This window comes from Octopus sinensis, linkage group LG24, assembly GCF_006345805.1.
Source record: "Octopus sinensis linkage group LG24, ASM634580v1, whole genome shotgun sequence".
NCBI lineage: Eukaryota > Metazoa > Mollusca > Cephalopoda > Octopoda > Octopodidae > Octopus > Octopus sinensis.
In genome coordinates this window covers 17950994-17972102 of record NC_043020.1, presented here as the reverse complement: position 1 = coordinate 17972102, position 21109 = coordinate 17950994, and the positions used below count along the sequence as shown (strand labels likewise).

General features: G+C 38.8%; 2 protein-coding genes across 5 annotated transcripts in view; both read right to left on the bottom strand.

Annotated features, from left to right (window-relative positions):
- LOC115223814 (SET domain-containing protein 4-like) overlaps positions 1-2495 on the bottom strand; it is a 35036-nt gene extending 32541 nt beyond the window's left edge. For 2 of the 4 annotated variants that reach the window (XM_036512715.1, XM_029794485.2), the window contains exon 1: positions 151-203. The gene's annotated coding sequence lies outside the window, so the exon portion shown is untranslated. Of the gene's footprint in view, positions 1-150; positions 204-2477 lie in introns of those variants that run through there. The other 2 variants (XM_036512714.1, XM_029794484.2) reach the window with 2 other exon arrangements.
- Positions 2496-13737: 11242 nt separating this feature from the next.
- LOC115223959 (ras-related and estrogen-regulated growth inhibitor) overlaps positions 13738-21109 on the bottom strand; it is a 74768-nt gene continuing 67396 nt past the window's right edge. The window contains exons 3-5 of the mRNA XM_029794711.2: positions 20964-21037; positions 16597-16804; positions 13738-14253 (exon numbers count right to left, since the gene is read on the bottom strand). Of these exons, the coding sequence (XP_029650571.1) occupies positions 14087-14253; positions 16597-16804; positions 20964-21037 (449 nt within the window). The 3' untranslated portion in view covers positions 13738-14086. The remainder of the gene's footprint in view (positions 14254-16596; positions 16805-20963; positions 21038-21109) is intronic.

The window sequence follows — 21109 nt, the reverse complement described above, 5'->3', positions numbered from 1 at the left end:
TTGCATTATAAGGCACAAAAAGAAAATGATTCTCCCCAGACACAACAGAATATGCTTCAACACACAAACTCATATAAAGAATCTTGCAAACCAAATCCAAAAACGAAATGCAATACATTAATATTTGACATTTTTCTGGTGTGAATATACCTGTTGATGTTTACTGTATATACCTTATCGTTTCCTGTTTGATATATTCATGAAATTTAATCAGCTATTTCAAAAAGCATTTGATATTTTTGACTTTTGAGCTGTTAAAACTCTTTAAAGGTTAGCAAAGACTAGCACTAATTTCTTAGGCCTGTTTACAGTATCTTTCCTTAATCAATTAAAGTAGAAGGAAAAGCACGTGTTTAACTCACCCGCAACTGTAGGTTTGGCTGCAAAGCGGTGTCGAATATAAATTGTCACTATCAAATATTTTTCCGAGTTCATTCTCCTCTATAGTAGAGCAGTAAAGTTGGTAGAATGAGCAGTGAAACGGATTGAATGTGTTGCAGTATTTAGGATCCGTTTTCTTATAGTTCATTTCCAATAGTGCCTAAGGTGTCGAACTGACAGAATCATTACTGGGATCTTTTCAGTTTGAACAGCAGTTTTTAAGAATAATTTCCACGTAACTAAACACTTTTGAACTTCGTATACTGGTAGAATGTGTTTATAAAACATCTTTTTCTCTTGGCTTTATTGAGAAAATTCTATAGTTTGTAAGATATTTGGGATCTTTTCGGTTTGACCGGCAATTTTTAAGAATAATTTCCACGTAACTAAACACTTTTGAACTTCGTATACTGGTAGAATGTGTTTATAAAACATCTTTTTCTCTTGGCTTTATTGAGAAAATTCTATAGTTTGTAAGATACTTGTTGTTTTTTCTTCAATTTCTGCAATTTCAACCAATCACTGACGTCTATTGAGGTAAAAAAAAAAAAACATTCTGTGCCGAATGAATATGTCCCTCGTTTAAGAAACAGATTGGGTTTATTTACATTTGTGAAGAAAAAAAAGATACCCTTCCCCCCACCCCTAACCCTAAAACAGATTGAAATGCAATAGATCGATACTAGGGTCATAATTATGGGTGACAATTTCATATGACACCGCCAGAAAAACTGCCGTTCAAACCGAAAAGTTCCCGTTACTGCGCCGGGGAAAAGGCTTAGCGGAATTTCGTTCATCTTTACGCTCTGAATTCAAATTCCACCGAAGTCGACTTTGCCTTTCTTCCTTTAGGGGTCAATAAAATAAGTACCAGTTGAATACTGGAGTGATGCAATCGACTTACTTCTTCTTCTGAAATTTCTGGCCTTATCCCAAAATTTGAAACCAAATTGCAATAGAACCCGAAAAGAATCTTTTCTGTTGCTGCCACTGTTTTTGAAATTTTAAAATTAAGTGAACATTTCCAAATTTGCTATATAGATGTAATTTTTGCCGTTGAATCAGATTTTGTGATTCACTTGTTGCAGAAAAACAGAAAAATTTTAGAAAAATGTTACGGAGATTTGATCATTTTTACCCAAACAGAATTGGAAGCTGGCATTTTATGCGTGATAGCTGTCTATGACAACATTACGACGACAAACTTGTAAGAAGTTTCAAAGTTTCAATATGTTTTATTGATAAAAGTCATATGAAATGTTGGAACATGCATGTAAACAATATAAAAAAGAAAAGATTTTCTTGAAATTAATAATGATTAAACCAAATCCAAAAACGAAATAAAAATTATTAATTATTTTTAAAAATCTTAAAAACAAGAGCAGAATCACACAAACTTTATGGAAGGATGTTTTCATGATGTGTTAAGTGCTTTTTGCTGTTTACAGCTCTTCAAACACACGAGTTATAAGGAAGCTCGGATCTTTTCCTTTTGAACGGCAGTTTTCAACACAATTTCTAGTTAACTAAACACTTTTAAACTTCGTATACTGGTAGAATGTGTCATAATAAAACATTTTTTTCTCTTGGCTTTCTTGAGAAAATTGTACTTTGTAAGTTTAACGTTTAATTTTTCGAATTTTAACCAATCGATGGCCTCTATTTAGCTAAAATCATTTGCTGCGTCTAAAACTGAGACAACATCCTGTCACTGTTATGTTTACGTTCGGAAATTACAATTTTCTCAAGAAAGCCAAGAGAAAAAATGTTTTATTTTGACACATTCTACCAGTATACGAAGTTTAAAAGTGTTTAGTTAACAAGAAATTGTGTTGAAAACTGCCATTCAGAAGATCCAGAAGCTCTATAATTGTACAACACCAACTGTCCAGATATTGATTGTCTGGAGCCTCGGTGTCCCTTCATTTTAACTCGACAAAATTATAACAAGACCTTGGTTGTTTCTGTGACAACTAGACAATTCACTTCAGATATCTTCATGACCTCTGTAACAGAGTGCCTGATCTGTTTTTGTGTTGTGGAATAGAGATATAACGAAATTATGCCAGCAAAAAGCCTTGCATATTTGTTCTTACCTGTTTCATGTGTGTATGTAAAATCCGCAAATTGTCGGAGGTCACAAAGATATCCGAAGTGAATTGTCGAGTTGTCACGGAAACAATCGAGATTTTGTTATGGTTTTGTCGAGTTAAAACGAAGGGACACTGGAGCCTCTTATAATCTGCCTAATTTATGAGCAGGAACTTCAAATTCCCATTGCTGCCAACCTAAGTTTACCGAGTGGTTCTGTTTCACAGTATCTTGCACAGTACACCATTACCATTTAGAGTCCATTTTCTATGTTTGCATAGATTAGATGGTTTGACTGGAATTGGTAAACCAGAGAGCTACATTAAGCAGCAATCATTTGTTTTGATTTTGGTTTCTACAGATGGATGCTTTTTCTAATGCCAACCACTTTACAGAGTGTATTGGATATCTTTTACAATGTGTCACTGGTATGGGTGTCTTTAACACGTCACCAGCACAGGTGCTGTTAATGTGTCACTAGCATGGGTGCCCTTCACATGTCACTGGCATGGGTGCCTTTAATGTGTCATTAGCAGGGATGCCTTCATGTATTACTGGCACGGGTGCCCTTAACATGTCACCAGCACGGGTGCTTTTAATGTGTCACTGGCTTGGGTGCCTTTAACGTGTCACTAGCACTGGCCACAATTATGAGGAGGACTTTGAGTGGGGGTGTCAAGAAAATAGACACCAGTGCAATACCAGAATGGGTAAGCTATCTTGAACTTTTAAAGAAACATAGACATTCTTCAGAAGTATGAAAGTTAGCTATTTGCAAATAGTGTTTTCAACTGTTACAAGTAGTGTTTTAAAAAGAAGTTGTATTAACAGGTTCAATGAAGTCGCTTGGAGGTGGGCCAAACGGCTTCATTTCATTTATCATTTTATCTGATTCACCCTTTCCATCCATTTTTTTTTTTGCTTTCTGTACCCACCATGTGCTGTCCCCTCTGGGTTATGTCCCATGTGGTTAATAAAGAAAGAGAGTTCCTTGTCTTGTTTCTCTAAAGGACTCCCAGCATGCAGTTTTGCTCTATCGTGTTAACGCTGGCCTTTCTTCAAGGTGCTTCTTACTGTCTGCTGGTGCCAAATACTCAGGTAACTGGATTGATGCATCCCTGTGGTTAATATTGGTGGTCTACTTCGTGTCTCTATTGCCCTCCGAGTGATTGCTGATGTATGCATGGGTTTGATTTGTCATTGTGTCAGGCTCCTCGACTCCACAGGCCTCCATGGCTTTTCTTGCCACCTGAATGCTGGTCACTTCACACGTCATTTGAACTCAGAATGAAATGGCAGACGAAATACCACTAAGCAATTCGCCCTGCATGCTAACGTTTATGCCAGCCTGCCTTATATATATATATATATATATATATATAGCTCAAAATTTGGGGGGAGGGGAACAGTCGATTAGATCAACCCCAGTATGCAACTGATACTTAATTTTATCAACCCTTAAAGGATGAAAGGCAAAGTTGACGTCAGCGGAACGTAACAGAATACCGCTAAGCATTTCGCCTGGCGTGCTAACATTTCTGCCAGCTCACCATATATATATAAATTTAATTAGAGTTTGTGTTAACCTCATGAAAAGATGGTTTCACCCAAGGAAATATTGGTTTAATATCTAGTATTTTGTGGGAAAGAATTTCCTTCAAATAATAGGTATATATAAAAACATATAGTTTATATTCATTTAAAAGAAGAAAATGGAGATTGGGATTCGAAACCTAGGTCCTAGATTGTTTATTTTTCATTCCAGTAGGTCACATGACCTTGTGATTAGCCAAACTTGTTGTTTGTATTGGTCAGTTTCCAGCTCTCCAATGGTGTTGGCGCAACAGTTTGTTTCTCCTTACGCAGAAAATTAATCACCAGCTCTGGAGAGCCTACTATTCTCTATAAGAACGGTAGTTCTCGACTGCTCAGGGTCTTTGGCACACGCAACTCGTCTCCAGCAACATTGTATCTGACACCAGCCAGTCTCCGCTTTCATCTTCTACACCAGACACATGCCTACATTGTTGCTGAATGAAGACCACACGACCAACAGAGCAACGGCTGCCTCAACACACTACCAAGCAGTAGGTCAACTTTGTCTACAACATCAACAGTCCAGCCTAGCCACGAAGTTCTCTCACACATCTTTGTAATAACCTGTTATGTTAATTCCTGTATGGCAATCATTGTATTTTATAACGGAGAATAAATCATCACTTACCAGTTATTTTCATCTTACGTTGTATATCATTTTTACATTCTCATTTACCATCTTCGTTATAACAGAAATGGTTGTAAGTGAAAATGACCAATTTGCAGGTTGATATGATAGGGTAGAACCAGACATATTTGTCTCTGTGAGCATTGGTCATTCAGTGGTGTCTCTCTCTCTCTTTTACTGGTTTCAGTCATTTTGACTCCGGCCATGCTGGAGCACCGCCTTTAGTCGAGCAAATCGACCCCGGGACTTATTCTTTGTAAGCCCAGTACTTATTCTTTTGCCGAACCGCTAAGTGACGGGGATGTAAACACACCAGCATCGGTTGTCAAGTGATGGCGGGGGAACAAACACACACACACAAACATATACACACACATACATATATATATATATACATATATACGACGGGTTTCTTTCAGTTTCCGTCTACCAAATCCACTCACAAGGCTTTGGTCGGCCCGAGGTTATAGTAGAAGACACTTGCCCAAGGTGCCACGCAGTGGGACTGAACCCAGAACGATGTGGTTGGTTAGCAAGCTACTTACCACACAGCCACTCCTGCGCCTGTTTATGTTCTGTGATAGCGACTGTCGTTCATGTTGAATACCTGAATCTCTGTTGTCAGTTTAACTGGCGAAGTTATGGGCTGGCTGTCTCTCTCTCTCTCTCTCTGATCGTCTGTCTCTGAATCTGTCCCTTCACGGATTGCTGTATTTATAATAGTTGTAACAGCTAGAAGGACAAACATACCACAGGAGAAATTCCTACCTATGTAGGTCACCTCCTGCCCACTTGAACCTTAAATGACATGGCCGAGGTCGAAGGGAAATAATCCATAATTTTTTTGACAGGACAAAAAAAATTCTTTAATGCCTGTTTGGTCAGTGGTGGATCAGACGAGCAAGAATCCTTAGATTTGGTTTCAAATCTCAGCTCGGAAAAAGGAAGAGTTAGTTTTTACACACCGAACTGACTTTCTTATTGGGGTGGCAAGTGTCATGTATTGAACTCCTAGTCAATATACAACAAATACTGTTCATTTGTTTAAATAGAAAAACGTCAGTCACATGACATGCACGAGTTTTGTGAACTTGTCAGGTTTTTTCTCTCTTCTATTTATTGCAATTAAAATAAATGGGCACACACAGTTGATTCCATCTATACTGGATTACAGTTGATGTTGTTACTCCTTCTCATATGTTCTGCTGTTGGTTGTGCTTCTGCTACGGCAAGATAGAAATTTGCATTTTACGGCTATTTACTCTTTTACTTGTTTCAGTCATTTGACTGTGGCCATGCTGGAGCACTGCCTTTAGTTGAGCAATTCGACCCCGGGACTTATTCTTTGTAAGCCTGGTACTTATTCTATCAATCTCTTTTACCAAACCGCTAAGTTATGGTTGTCAAACGATATTGGTGAGGACAAATACAGACACACAAACACATATATTATACATATATATGAGGGCTTCTTTTCAGTTTCCATCTACCAAATCCACTCACAAGGCTTTGGTCAGCCTGAGGCTATAGTAGAAGACACTTGCCTAAGGTGCCACACAGTGGGACTGAACCCGGAACCATGTGGTTCATAAGCAAGCTACTTACCACACAGCCACTCCTATGCCTACTATTTGAGTTTCCTTCCCTTTCACTCTTGTTAAACAGTTTGGCACCCAACTCATGGTGGATCACAGCCTTCAAGCAAGACAGGTGACAGCAGACAACAGTTAGCCTTCGAGCAAGACAGGCTGCAAGAGACTGCAGTTAACCCTCAAGTAAGACAGGTTGCAGTTGACTACAGCTAGTCTTCAAGCAAGATAGTTCACAGCAGATCTCAATCAGCTTTCAATTAAGAAGGGTCACAGCAGACTATAGCTAGCCTTCAAGCAAGACAGTTTACAGCAGATCAATGCAAGCTTTCAACCGAGATATGATTCCCTCCTTCAACCTTCAACAATGTGTGGTGGTATTAGTTTCTGTATTTTTCTCTTCCAGATAGCTAATGTTTAAGCCTGTGGTCTGCAAAAGGTAGTACTGGGAGACCATGAACTAAATTCAAAATTTCAGATATATATATTTATAAAGATAAGAATATCTTGGGGTCCATGGGAAAACTCATTTAAATAAAAGGGTCCTTGATAGTGAAAAGTTTGGGAACCACTGGTCTAAGCCAATGCAGTAAATCTATTCCTACTTACTGTTCTGATAATGAGAACCTCTATAGTAATTTGCATATATATATGTGCAGTTTTCTATCAATAAAATATGATTGAATGTTCGTTAGTTTGCTTATTCATAATACATGCAACCAACCTGAATTTTCGTTCAGTTTATGAATACGGCATCCTTCTCTCTAGTTGTCAACCAACAACGTGGTGATGATCGTCAGCACACATATTATGCAAGCCCCCAACAAAGTCTATGAACAGAAGGCAAATCATTCAAGGGACGTAACTCAGGTCAACTAGCCAATCAATTAAAAATGAGTACCAGTCTGTGGTTGAGATAACTGGTTAAAATGCTTAAAGGCTGTACCCTAGCATGGCTGTAGGCCAATGACGGACACCAGTTAAAGAATATATGTAATAAAATGAAGCAGATAAAGGGAGCTGACCCTTGGTCTGTACAGGGAACTTATTTTAAATATTTTATTTCCTACTATAGAGATAAGAGAATTGGAAGGTGAGATGCTGATGTCCTCTTCAGAGATATTAGCATACATAAGTGATTGAAAATGGCCTAAACAAGGAATCAAAGGCCGTTTGCAAAATCATTTCACGTATGTAAGCTACGAAAGAGAAGAAGAATAGATCTTTGGTCCTTGAACAAGACCAGTTTTTGCTGGTGGATGCATATACAGCAAAAGTCCCTTATAAACTACCCAACCATGCATTATACCTTGATTGTGGGATGGGCTAAATTGTCTTAAAACCTTATATACCAAGGATGATACCAGTATTGCTCAACTGGTACAAGAGTAGATAATCTACTAAAATGCAATATATTAATATTTCATTTTCTATAAAGCAGCGAACTGGCAGAACCATTAGCAGGCCGGACAAAATGCTTAGCTGTATTTCTCCCTGTCAAGTTTTGTAATTTGCTTGGCACAAGTATAGGAACAATGATCAATCATCAACTCATTATTCTGACATTACATTTTGAGTTCAAATTCCACAAAAGTTTGACTTTGCTTTCCATCCTTTCAGAGTCAATAAAATAAGTACCAGTTTAGTACTGGAGTTGTTGTAATTGACTTACCTCCCTCCTCCAACTTGCTGGCCTTGTATCAAAATTTGAAGCCAAAGGCGTTGAGCTGGCACAACTGTTAGCATGCGGAGCAAAACGCTTAATGGAATTTCATCTGTCTTTACATTCTCAGTTCAAATTCTGCCAAGGTCGACCTTGCCTTTCATCCTTCTTGACTAAGTTCAAAAGTGAGTTTTTATTGTTGGTTCAGTTTTGACTGCTAAACTTCAACCCTGTCTTTCATTGCAGAAACATGGCTTCTTCATCTTTGTTCTATAAATATTTCTATATAGCCATTGTTCCACTGAACTTCCTTGTCTTTGAGTAACTAAACTTTCTACTAATTCTTGTTGTTTTTCTCTGCTTATAAGAAACATTTCCACTCTCATATTTTCTTTCCTCAAATACCTAATCTTATGGAACTCTCTTCCTTCTGGTTTCCCTGATAGATATAATATTGTTTTAAACATTGTCAATTGTTTAATTGTTTTTAGGGCAGCCTCTCATTGGATTCCACCACCACCACCCCTGATTATTATTGTTTTTTTTTGTAGCTTCCAACAATCTAAGTAGTTGCACAAGGCTTATTTTATTGCTATTACTTATCACCTTATTGGGAGTGATTTCTAATTAAAAGAACATTTTTGAAAAGTCAATAATTCTTCCTTTTTAACAGGGTGCTGAGAATGGAGATTTAGTTGTTATTTCTAGCAGATCAATCAATCACATAAAGCTCCCTCATTGGATCACTAATATAATAAGTAAATGAGAACAGTGAATTGGTAGAATCATTAGAGAATTGAACAAAATATTTTGTGGCATTATTTAATTTACAATCTGAGTTAAAATCCAATCATGTTCAACTTTGATTTTTTTTTTGTCTTTCAAGGTGTAGGCAAGAGAGAGGTTGATAATATTTACCTCTGCATCTCCTCCAAAAGCCTTGTGCCAATTTTAAAAATACCTGTGTTTCCCGAGGGAGATAGATTCTTAATTCTTGAAAACTATTTGAAAAATAGTCTCTAAATACAGGATCGTTCATAAATTATCTTTACAATTTCTACAATTTATTGTAACTATTAACCATTTAGATTAACTCTGTTAAATATGCTTCTTTATTCAAATTGTTTTGAAATTAACCATGCATTATTTATAGCTTTTAGGTTCTGATGATGTAATTGTTTATTTTTAGAATGTCAGTGTAGGTCACGTGTGAAAGGCTGGATATGGCGAGTTTAAACATGAAACGTAGAATATTTGGGCCAGATATGGCCAGTTTAAATGCTAAAGGGTTATCAACGTTGCAACCAATGGAACCCATGTGTGGAAGTGTCCTGATGTTTCTAATAAAACTTTATTTGCCTATGTTTTCCAATAAACTCTGCCAGGTTATCCTTATTTTTCATTTTTTTTTTTTTGTGAATTTTTCAAATTGTAAACATAATTTATGGACACCCTGTATTTTTTGAGAAGAAAAATGACTGGAAAACTCTAAGATAATTTAAGTCATTGGAGTAGGATTTAAAAGCTTAATCATCTTCTTTTTAGTAATTCTAGAGAAAGAGCACATTCAGGAATAGCACCCCACCACATCCTGCTCCCCCATTGGTTTACAAAAGAACTTCAATAAAACCCTGCAACCCAAAAAAACATTTATCAAGTTCAGTGTTACTGCTCTTTTGCGATTACAAATCTATACCACAATACAGTTCTGACTTAGATTTAAAAAAATTTTTCATTTATTTTTTTCTATCATGCACTTTATAAACAATAGCATCATTGTTCACTTTTTGTTGTTTCCTTTTGGTTTGTTTGTGGGTTGTTTTTTTTCTTAATTAGGCCAATTACAGGTTCACTGCATTTCCAATGGCAAGAATAACAATGAAGTGTTTGTGTGAAACTTAGGCAGAAACAAATACCACAAGGTATTTCTATTTGATCCGCTGGTTTATAGGCAATTTTTTCACCAATGTACTTATGCCAACATATTAAGGGTAGCATTGAGAAAGCTGTAGAAACACTTTAAGAAATTTCTTCACATTACAGAGATAACACTGTGTTACATGATTTTTATCCTTGGGTAGCAACTGTTATTCCCTATTTGCTTACCCCTAGAAAGCATGAAAAATGGTAAATATTTCCTTCAAACTTTACTTTTCTTACATTTATTCATAGAAGAAATAGCTAGGAAAAACTCTTGTATATAAATACTGATGTCAGTGATGAAATATGATGTACCCAGGCTAAGTAAAAAAAGAGGTAAAGACCCCTTTGGCCATGAATGACCATGGGGTTCCAAATAAAAAGTTACAATCCAAGGCACAAGTCCAGAGAAGGCTGTTTATTGAAGACCAGCAGTCATCCATGCATACCAGCCTCCACTCTCCACACCACCACTGTTATCCAAGGGAAAGGCAAAGGCCAATACAGCTTGGCACCAGTGACAACGCCACTCATTTCTACAGATGAGTGAAATGGAGCAACGTGAAATAAAGTGTCTTGCTCAAGAACACAACACACAGCCTGGTCTGGAATCAAACTCACTACCTCATGATTGTGAGCCTGACACCCTAACCATTGAGCTATGTGCCTTCCACAAGAGAAATTACTGTGAAATCATATGGTTTGCACCCTCATTTTTGCCTACTTGAGTTAGTATGATCTTCTTTAGATTAGTGGATAAGTATTTCCCACATAAGTACAGGAAAATTTTCAGTAGGCACACTTTGAGGGTTTCTTTTTGTTGTGCATCTGGTATAAATACTTTGTGGCATTTATTCTGCACAAATATAGGCGTAGGAGTAGCTGTGTGGTAAGTAGCTTGCTTACCAACCACATGGTTCAGTCCCACCTTGGGCAAATGTCTTCTACTATAGCCTTGTTAGTGGATTTGGTAGACGGAAACTAAAAGAAGCCCATTGTATATATGTGTGTATATATATATATATATATATATATATATATATGTGTGTGTGTGTGTATATATATATGTGTGTGTGTGTGTATGTTTGTGTGTCTGTGTTTGACAACCGATGCTGGTGTGTTTACATCCCTGTCACTTAGCAGTTCGGCAAAAAGAGACCGATAGAATAAGTACTAGGCTTACAAAGAATAAGTCCTGGGGTCAATTTGCTCGACTAAAGGTGGTGCTCCAGCATGGCCGCAGTCAAATGACTGAAGCAAGTATAAGAGTAAATAGCACAGAAATTCCTTTGTGGTGTTCACCATCAGAAATTCAGTAGCCCTTTGGAAACCTGTAACCAAAAGGTGTCTGTTATTGTTCACAAAATGTATGGTCATCATCAGCATCACTGTTTTAACATCCACATTTCCTTGCTTGCATGGATCAGATGAAATTTGATGAGGCAGATTTTCTATAACTGGATGCTTTCCTGCTGCCAATCCTCACCTATTCCCAAAGTGGGTAATATAATCAAAATCGAAATCGATCAACATCAATGGAAATTGTAACTGTGAAACCAGTGCCGGTGGTACGTAAGAGAACCATCCGAACATGGCCATTGCCAGCGCCGCCCCGACTGGCCTCCGTAAAAAGCACCATCCGATTGTGGCCGTTGCCAGCCTTGTCTGGCCCCCGTGCTGGTGGCACGTAAAAAGCACCATCCGATCGTGGAATTTTGCCAGCCTCCCCTGGCACCTGTGCCGGTGGCACGTAAAAAGCACCCACTACACTCACGGAGTGGTTGGCGTTAGGAAGGGCATCCAGCTGTAGAAACACTGCCAGATCAGACTGGGCCTGGTGCAGCCTTCTGGCTTCCCAGACCCCAGTTGAACCGTCCAACCCATGCTAGCATGGAAAACAGATGTTAAACGATGATGATGATGATATTCCCAGACATGGTTTTCACAGAGGACTGGAAACAAGAACTTCATTTTGTATGATGATGATCATCATTTACAACCATTGTGTGATGTCTAAACAAGATTACACACATACAAACATATACCATCATCATCATCATCACCATTTTCAATGCTGGCATGGGTTGCATGGTTTGACAAGAATTGGTAAGCTAGAAGACAGCACCAGGCTCTGTCTGCTTTGGCATGGTTTCTAGGGTTGGATGCCCTTCCAAATACTCATCATTTTACAGAGTGTACTGGGTGCTTTTAACATGGCCCACAGCACTGGCAGAGTTATCAAGTAAGTTGCAAGACAAAAGACCCTCAACTGGGAGGTGGGTGTAGTATCAAGGGGAAGTGGCTTTGTGCCAGTTGACAGAGGTTAAAATTCGATAAAGGGTCAGAGACAGGGGTCTTGCTGTTGAGGAAATACAGGGGTAGTCTTGTTAAAAATGAAAGGAGAGATTTAGAGAGAAAAATAGGACAGAGAGAGAGAGAGTTGGTAATGGGTATGAGGGGGAGGGGGCACACACAGACCCTCAGGGTAAAGTGGGGGTGGGCAGGGTGAGAGAGCAGAGGTGACTGAGGAGAAAGTTTCATAAGATGGTGAGGAGAGCTGGTGGTAGAGGTGTCTGTAGCAAGTGATGGTGAGAGATACAGGAGTGGCTCAGGGGGGGGGGGGGTATGGTAGATATGCAGAGGGCATAGAGAGTGACAGCAGATAAGGGAGGTGTGAAAGATGGAGTATGGCAGAGAGGAGAGGAAGCAATAGCTGAAGGAACAGAAAGGAGGTGATTGGTGGATATAGAGGGCAGGGGAGATAATGAGAAATGGAAGTGGTTCCATTGGGGAAGAGGAAAGTTACCAAAAGGGAGGGGGTGTAGCATTTGCCTATTCTGCTCTCAGGTGATTACAGCAGCCCAGTAGTACCATAGATTGAAAAGTGATGAGAGAGAGAGAGAGAGAGAGTGTGTGTGTGTGTGTGTGTCTGTTATCTTCTACTTGTTCCAGTAATTTTACTGCAGCCATGCTGGAGCACTACTTTGAAGGGTTTTAATCAAACAAATCAACCCCAGGATATATTTTTTAAGCCTGGTATTTATTCTATCAGTTTTTTTTGTTGAACTGCTAAGTTGCAAGGATGTAAGAACACCAATACCGGATGTCAAGCAGTGAAGGGGGACAAACACAGACATACACATACATACATACAGATATACACACACATGATGGGCTTCTATCAGTTTCCATTGACCAAAACCACTCACAAGGTCAGCCCGAGGTTATAGTAGATAACACTTGCCCAAGGTGCCACAATGGGACTGAACATGGAACCTTGTGTTGGGAAGAAAGCCTGTGTCTATGTATGTATGTGTGTGTGTGTAAATACACACACACATGATGGGCTTCTTTCAGTTTCCATCTACCAAATCCATTTACAAGGCTTTTTCAGTTGGCCCAAGGCTATAGAAGATCCTTTTCTGAGGTGCCATACAGCAGGATTGAACCCAATACCACTTAGGAACCAAGCTTCTTAACCACACAGCCAAGTCTGCACGTAGCCATGCCAGATATGAAAATAAGCTATTACAAGGTGGTGCCCCAGCATGGCCACGGTCAAAATGACTGAAATAAGTAAATGATGATATTAAGTCTACAAAACATCAACGAGAACTTTAACTAGAAAAATTACTTCATGATCAAATTGATAAATATAAATATTTTGTTCATGTAAAATTTAACGTCCGCTTTCCATGCTAGCATGGGTTGGACGGTTTAACTGGGGTCTGGGGAGCCCGAAGGCTGTGGGGGGAAAAAATGGAGCAAAGAGAACAGAATGAAAAATTTTATTCTACAAAAAAATTCAAAATAAATAAAAAATAAATAAAAAATTTGAAAAATACAAATAGATAAGGTCTTTTTTTTTGTTTTTTGGTTTCCCCACCCACCCCTAGATTTCCTGGTCAGAATTATTAAGCAACAATATATCTATATATGTGTGCACACATTCCACTAGAGTCACAGATTATTCCACTAGCCTCACCAACAACACTCGGCAGTGGTGATGGTCACGAGCTATTCCACAAACCGGTGTCACGTTTTTGCAATGAAATTCTTTGTAGATAAAGAGAAGAGACATAAAAATACGTTCTTATCTGAATTTCAACTGCTTGTGTCTTGTCATTTTTTTTTCTGTCTTTTTGCTGTTGTTGTTGTTGTTATTGTTGTTTTCTTGAAATTTCCTTTCCTTTTTCTTTGCATAGCACTACAAGAAGGTCATGATTTTTTCAACCCAAATACACGATCAAGAAAAGTTCGAGATTTACGTTTAAAATCGATGATTTCTCTGCAGAGAATATGAAAAGATTCTAACACTTTGTTAACATCTTCTGATGCTGAAACTTCCATAAATGGACACCCAAAATCAATGGCAAGCAGACGACCTGAAATGAAAATTGTACACAATTATATATAACTAGCAGTATCACCCGGCGTTGCTCGGGTTTGTAAGGGAAATAACTATATAAGCACTTTTAGAGAGTTACTTCCCTTATATAATAGCAAAAAAAAAAGCATTAAAAATGGGGAAAATGATGGTAAATTTTTTTTTTAAATCGTAGACTCATCGTAGACGCGCGCTAATACCCAGAAGGGCTCGATATGAATCACGACTATAAGATACCCGCTTTTGGTTAAACTGCACCGCAAAATGTGGGAGTAGTTAGGAATCTAAATCGTAGGAGACAGACACACAACTTCACTTTTATATATAAAGATTAAATATAATTAAAAATTATAGTACCAATATAGTACAAATTAAATAACACATTTTCCAGTTTGTCTGCTGGGACCAATGAAGTGGTCTGTATTATAGGAAATTATGTTCCACTTAATGCAAGTACATATAAGCATATATTTCTACAGAAACACATTTTAACTCAGACACAACAGAAAAGGGCACCCTGGGGCTATAGAAGACACCACTCGCCCTAGGTGCCATGCAGTGGAACTGAACCTAAAACTACATGATTATTAAAAATCAAAATTCTTTACTTCATGGTCATGCCTGTGCTTTGTTTCTTATTCATTCTGCAGGGTTAAATAAGTGACTAGTTGGTTCAATCTGCATTCCAAGCCAGCAAATGCACAAATGTAAAAGACTATATCGACTGGGTGAATAAACCATCAGACAAAACTTATGAGGTACCAGTCACCACAAATTTCACTATGAATGAATGTGTGTGTTTATTAGTGAAGTTGTAGGGCCTTACTTCGGTTGAGAGTAAACATGATAAATTTTGTCCTATTGTTAAATATTATTATAACAATAGGACAAAATTTATCATGTTTACTCTTAACCGAAGTAAGGCCCTATAACCTCACTACCTCCTCCTGGTCCAATAGAAAAAAAAAGGACCTTATGGAGGGGGTCTCTAATAGACCAGCCTCTGTGTGTGTGTGTGTGTGTGTGTGTGTAGGGGTCACACAAGCCATTCATATATTCCTAGCTTCCTCATCAACTACCAGATCAGAGAGCAAAAGACCCTGTTGATGGCTTTCTCCAGGTTGATAGATGTCAATTACAGCAGCTTTAGTTTAAGCTAAATATTTCTGATGTTGCTTCACCAGCTAGAGAACATTATAATTAAAAACTATAGTATCAATACAGTATGGGTTAAATAAGTGATCTCTGATGAATTTTAAGAAAAAAATATAATTAGTTGGTTCAATCTGCATTCCAAGCTACCAAATGTAAAAGTCTGTTGATTGGGTGAATAAAACAATTAGACAAAGCTTAATTCTTTAACATTTAATCTGGCCATATCTGGCTCAAATAGTCTACCTGTTTTATGCTCAAACTGGCCAGATCCTGCCTCTCACACCTACTCTACAGTGTCATTTTTGAAATTATACAATCACATATCAAAATCTCAAGGCTACAAGATGATAATTGATTAGTTGACAGAGAAATGTGAATGCTAAAGGGTTAAAGAACCAGTCACCACAAATTTTACAATGAATGAATGCGTGTGAAGGGCTCACACAAACCATTCATCTATTCCTAGCTTCCCCATCAACCACCAGAATTGAGAGCAAAGATTCCTGTTAAAGGCATTCTACAGGTTGATGGATGCCAATTACAGCAGCTTTACTTTCAGCTAAATACTGCTCCTGAAGTTGCCTCACCAGGTACAGAACATTGGTAATGCTTCTTTCTAACAAAAAATTTGAACTGCATCTCATATAGCCTAACTTTTTCTAATTAACGAAGCTTTAACTCTTTCTGTAACTTTCATGACCCGGTCTAACAATTTGATACTTTTATCATTTCCTCTCACCAAAGTATCTCCTCGATTGTAGTCGAGCCTGACTACAATGCTGCTACACCAGTTGTCAGGTATGATACCTTCCTGTACAACCTGATTGACCATGTTTATTTTTAAAAAAAGTGAATTTTTAAACACTGATTGGCTGTGAGGGGCCGTTAGAGTAAAATAGGAAATAAAGGGGCCCATAAGTAAAAAAAATGGTTGAGAAACACCACTCTAAATATTTACTAGACTGGCTAAAGCAGCCAGAATTCTATTAAATCGTATTCTAATATATAAAAAAAAGGATACCTTTGACAATGTAGCTCCACATACCTTATATAGTATATCAGAACAAAGACAGGATGGTCAAGGCTGTACTGCTTTTGATCATAGATCTGATCAACCAGGGCTGACCTGGGGTTAAATAACGCAAATACATGTGGGAGATTCTGCAAATGGAAATGGATTATTTACCTTCATCATGTGTCACCTGACGGACATGGGCCATATCAGCTTTGTTACCAACTACAATCACCGGGACATGGGCAGCTTTTTTGACGTCTTCGATTTTCCGTCGAATATCTAAAATTATGTCAAAGCTTGTCCGACTGGTCACTGAGTAAACCAACATGAATCCATCACCCCAGCGGATCACATCGTCCCGAGCTCCGTTATCTTGGTTCTGTCGTTACATAAACAAAACAAGAAAAATACAATAAGAAAAACTATAGTTGTTTACTACAAACAACAACATAGGCTTGTAACAGAAAACTGGCAGAGACACATAGAGATGACAGGACTGACACAGTCACATAGAATTGACAGTCACACAGACACAACACAATTACACAGGAACAACACAGTCACACTAAAGTATGAACAGTGACAAAAGAGCTGACTGAGTGACACAAGAACTGTTACAGGGATACAAGAGCTGGTGCAGTCACACAAGATCTGGCACAGTGAGACACAAGAGCTGGTGCGGTCGCACAAGAACTGTCACAGTGATACAAGAGCTGGTGCAGTCACACAAGAGCTGGAACAGTCACACAAGATCTGGCACAGTGAGACACAAGAGCTGGTGCAGTCACTCAAGAGCTGTCACAGTGACACAAAAGCTGTCACAATGACACAAGACCTGTCACAGTGGCACAAGTGTTGTCACAGTCACACAAGAGCTGGCAGTGACACAAAAGCTAGCACAGTGGCATAAGAGCTGACACAGTCACACAAGAGCTGGAACAGTCACACAAGAGCTGGCACAGTGAGACACAAGAGCTGGTGCAGTCACTCAAGACCTGTCACAGTGGCACAAGTGTTGTCACAGTGACACAAGAGTTGTCACAGTGACACAAGAGTTGTCACAGTGGCACAAGTGTTGTCACAGTCACACAAGAACTGGCAGTGACACAAAAGCTAGCACAGTAACACAAGAGCTGACACAGTAACACAAAAACTAGCACAGTTACATAAAAGCTAGCAGAGTGGCACAAAAGCTAGCAGAGTGGCACAAGAGCTGACACAGTGGCACAAGAGCTGACACAATGACACAAGTATTGGCATGGTGACACACAAGTGCTGGCAGTTCAGATTACTGTATTTTCCAGCATACAAGTCAGCACAGTATATAGTGTAAACGTTCAAACGTTGTCACTATCTTTCGAAATCCTGTAGCATTCCACAAGGAATTTTCAGTTCTCCAAAGCCATCTTGGTATATAAGTCAATGTACCTTTTTTTTTTCCACTGTAAATTTCAATCTGTAAAATTTGGCTGGCAAGCCAGAAAATATTGTGACACATTTGCAAACTTCAAGGGTGAAAAAAATGCAACCATTATCATTATTATTACAGTTGTATAATGGTGAGCTGGCAGAATCATTAGCACACCAGGCGAAATGCTTAGTGGCATTTCTATCATCTTTATGTTCTGAGTTCAAATTCTGCCATGGTTGACTTTGCCTTTCGTCCTTCCGGGGTTGATAAAATAAGTACCAGTTGAGAACTGAGTTCAATGTAATCAACTTCAATATTCCCCTCCCTAAATTGTTTATGTACCTTCCTCCCTTCTGCCATCCCTCCCCATTTTACATGATCACTTGACCTGCTAGAAATAGCAGCCAAGTCTCCATTAACCCTTTTGTTACCATATGGTTGTGATGGGGGTGGTGAAGGTAGTTGAGATGATGCTGGTGATTGTAGTAGTGATGATGACGAGTCTGACACCTCACAACTCTACTTGGCTCTGCTCACTTAGATATTGGGAGAACGCTTAACAATTCTTCCAAGAATGGCAGAGGTGATAATGAACTGGTATCACGTACAATAAAGGGATTTATCTCACCTGCATTTATCACCAAACTATTGAATCCCTTTATTAAATCCGTCTTGTGTCCAAAGGAAACATCATCAACATCATTTTCACTACCCTCACCATCAACATCTTCATCTTCATCTTTTTTTTTATGTCTCCTTTTCAATGTTGGCATGGGTTGGATAAAGACTTATGGAGGCAGTATTTTTAGACCAGATGTTTCTTCCTGTTGCCAAACACTTAACTGTTGTTTTTTTTTTTTCAAGTAAGGTATTTTTATCGAATGGCCTTCACAAGTTAAAAGTGCAAAGCTCTGGGATACATTGTTTAAAGATGTAAACAGGATAACACTGATCTACTCAAATGGTATCATACAAAGATCTACATGTGAACATTCATGTGTAGACACAAAGACGTGTGTGTAGTGTGAGTGTGATTTATCAAGACAGATATTTTCTATGGCTGGATGCTTCCCTGTCACCAATTGTCAACCCTGTTTCCAAGCAAGGTAATATTTCCACAAGGCAGCGAGCTGGTGAGCTGGCAGAAACGTTAGCACGCCGAGCAAAATGCTTAGCGGTATTTCGTCTGTCTTTACGTTCTGAGTTCAAATTCCACTGCAGTCGACTTTGCCTTTCATCTTTTGCGGTCGATAAATTTAGTACCAGTTATGTAGTGGGGGAGTCAATCTAATCGACTGACCCTACCTCCCCAAAAATTTCAGGCCTTGTACCTAGAGTAGAAAAGAATATATATCATCATCATCATCATTTAATGTCCGTTTTCCATGCTAGCATGGGTTGGACGGTTTTGACTGAGGGTTGGCAACCAGATGGCTGCACCATGCTCCAGTCTTGATCTGGCAGAGTTTCTATAGCTTCCTAATGCCAACCACTCCGAGAGGGTAGTGGGTGCTTTTACGTGCCACCTGCACGTAAATATATATATTTATATATATATATATATGCCAGCATGGAGAATAGACATTAAATGATGATGTCAGTAGGATGTTGTTTAACCCTTTTGATACCAACCCGGCTGAAAGTGCCTCTGGCTCTATGTCTTGTTTCTGAAAGTTCTGAATGAAAATCTTCCACCAAACCTTAGTCACAATTTATGTTCCTAACACTAGCTTAATGATAACGAAGTTATTTTACTAAATTCTTTGTTATATTCAAAATTAATTGAAAGAAACAGAACATCTCAACAGAAATATGGTAACGAAAGGGTTAATGGAGACTTGGCTGCTATTTCTAGCAGGTTAAGTGATCATGTAAAATGGGTAGGGATGGCAGAAGGGAGGAAGGTACATAAACAATTTAGGGAGGGGAAAAGGAAGAAAGAAAGAGATAACAAAAGAAGAAAGGGAAGAGGGAAGAGGAACGAATTCTTTTTCTGTGAGTTTGAAAGTTTGACAGAAACTGAGATGTGTCAAAATTTCAGCTGCAAGAACATGTGTGTGTGTGTGTGTGTGTGAGAGAGAGAGAGAAATGAGAAGGGAAAGAGAGGGAAGGAGATGTAAGTAGACAGAAAGAGAGGGAAGGAGAAAGGTGTGGAGAGATGGTGGAACAACAAGGGGAGGGAGAAGAGAGGGATAGAGCAGAAAGAGAAACATGGAAGGAGAGGGAGGTAGAAGGTGAGAGAGAGAGAGAGAAAGAAAGAGAGAAATGAGAAGGGAAAGAGAGGGAGGGAGAAAGGTGTGGAGAGATGGTGGAACAACAAGGGGAGGGAGAAGAGAGGGATAGAGCAGAAAGAGAGAGAAACATGGAAGGAGAGGGAGGTAGAAGGCAAGAGAGAGAGAGAGAAAGAAAGAGAGAAATGAGAAGGGAAAGAGAGGGAGGGAGAAAGGTGTGGAGAGATGGTGGAACAAGGGGAGGGGAAAGAGAGGGATAGAGCAGAAAGAGAGAGAAACATGGAAGGAGAGGGAGGTAGAAGGCGAGAGAGAGAGAGAAAGAAAGAGAGAAATGAGAAGGGAATGAGAGGGAGGGAGAAAGGTGTGGAGAGATGGTGGAACAGGGGGAGGGGAAAGAGAGGGATAGAGCAGAAAGAGAGAGAAACATGGAAGGAGAGGGAGGTAGAAGGCGAGAGAGAGAGAGAGAGAGAGACAAGAGAGAGAGAGAGAGAGAGAGAGAGAGAGAATTAGGTTCTCATTGGAGTAATGGAAGATGAAAATAAATTTTAAAATTCCAAGAGAGAATTACCAGGTTTTCAATGGGAAGGTAGTGGTGGTGGTGGGGGGGAGTGTGAAAAAAAGGGAAGAAAAAGCTTTTCTGAGAGAAAGGGAAAGAGAGAGTGAAAGAGAGAGAGAGAGAGAGATTTGGTTTTAAACAGATAAAAAGAGAGGCAAGATGAAGAAGAAGAAGAAGAAAAGAAAATAAAGAAAGAAAGGCAAAAAACTTGGAAACAAGAGAAAAACGTATAATAAATAAATAAATAAGTAAAGTGTGCCGCTTCTCTGCTAAGATATGTTTTGCTAATTTAGAAGCTGTTATAACAAACTGACTTACCAAAGACGTGGAACCAACTTACCAAAGATCTTGTGTCCATTATTTCAAAAGCTACAGATTCTCCATCCACAACTGCATTGTGTTTGTATTTTGTGTCTTGGGTGGGGGTGGAAAAAAAAAGAAAGAAAGAAAGAGAAATTAGAAACAACAAATTGGAAGAAGTGAGGG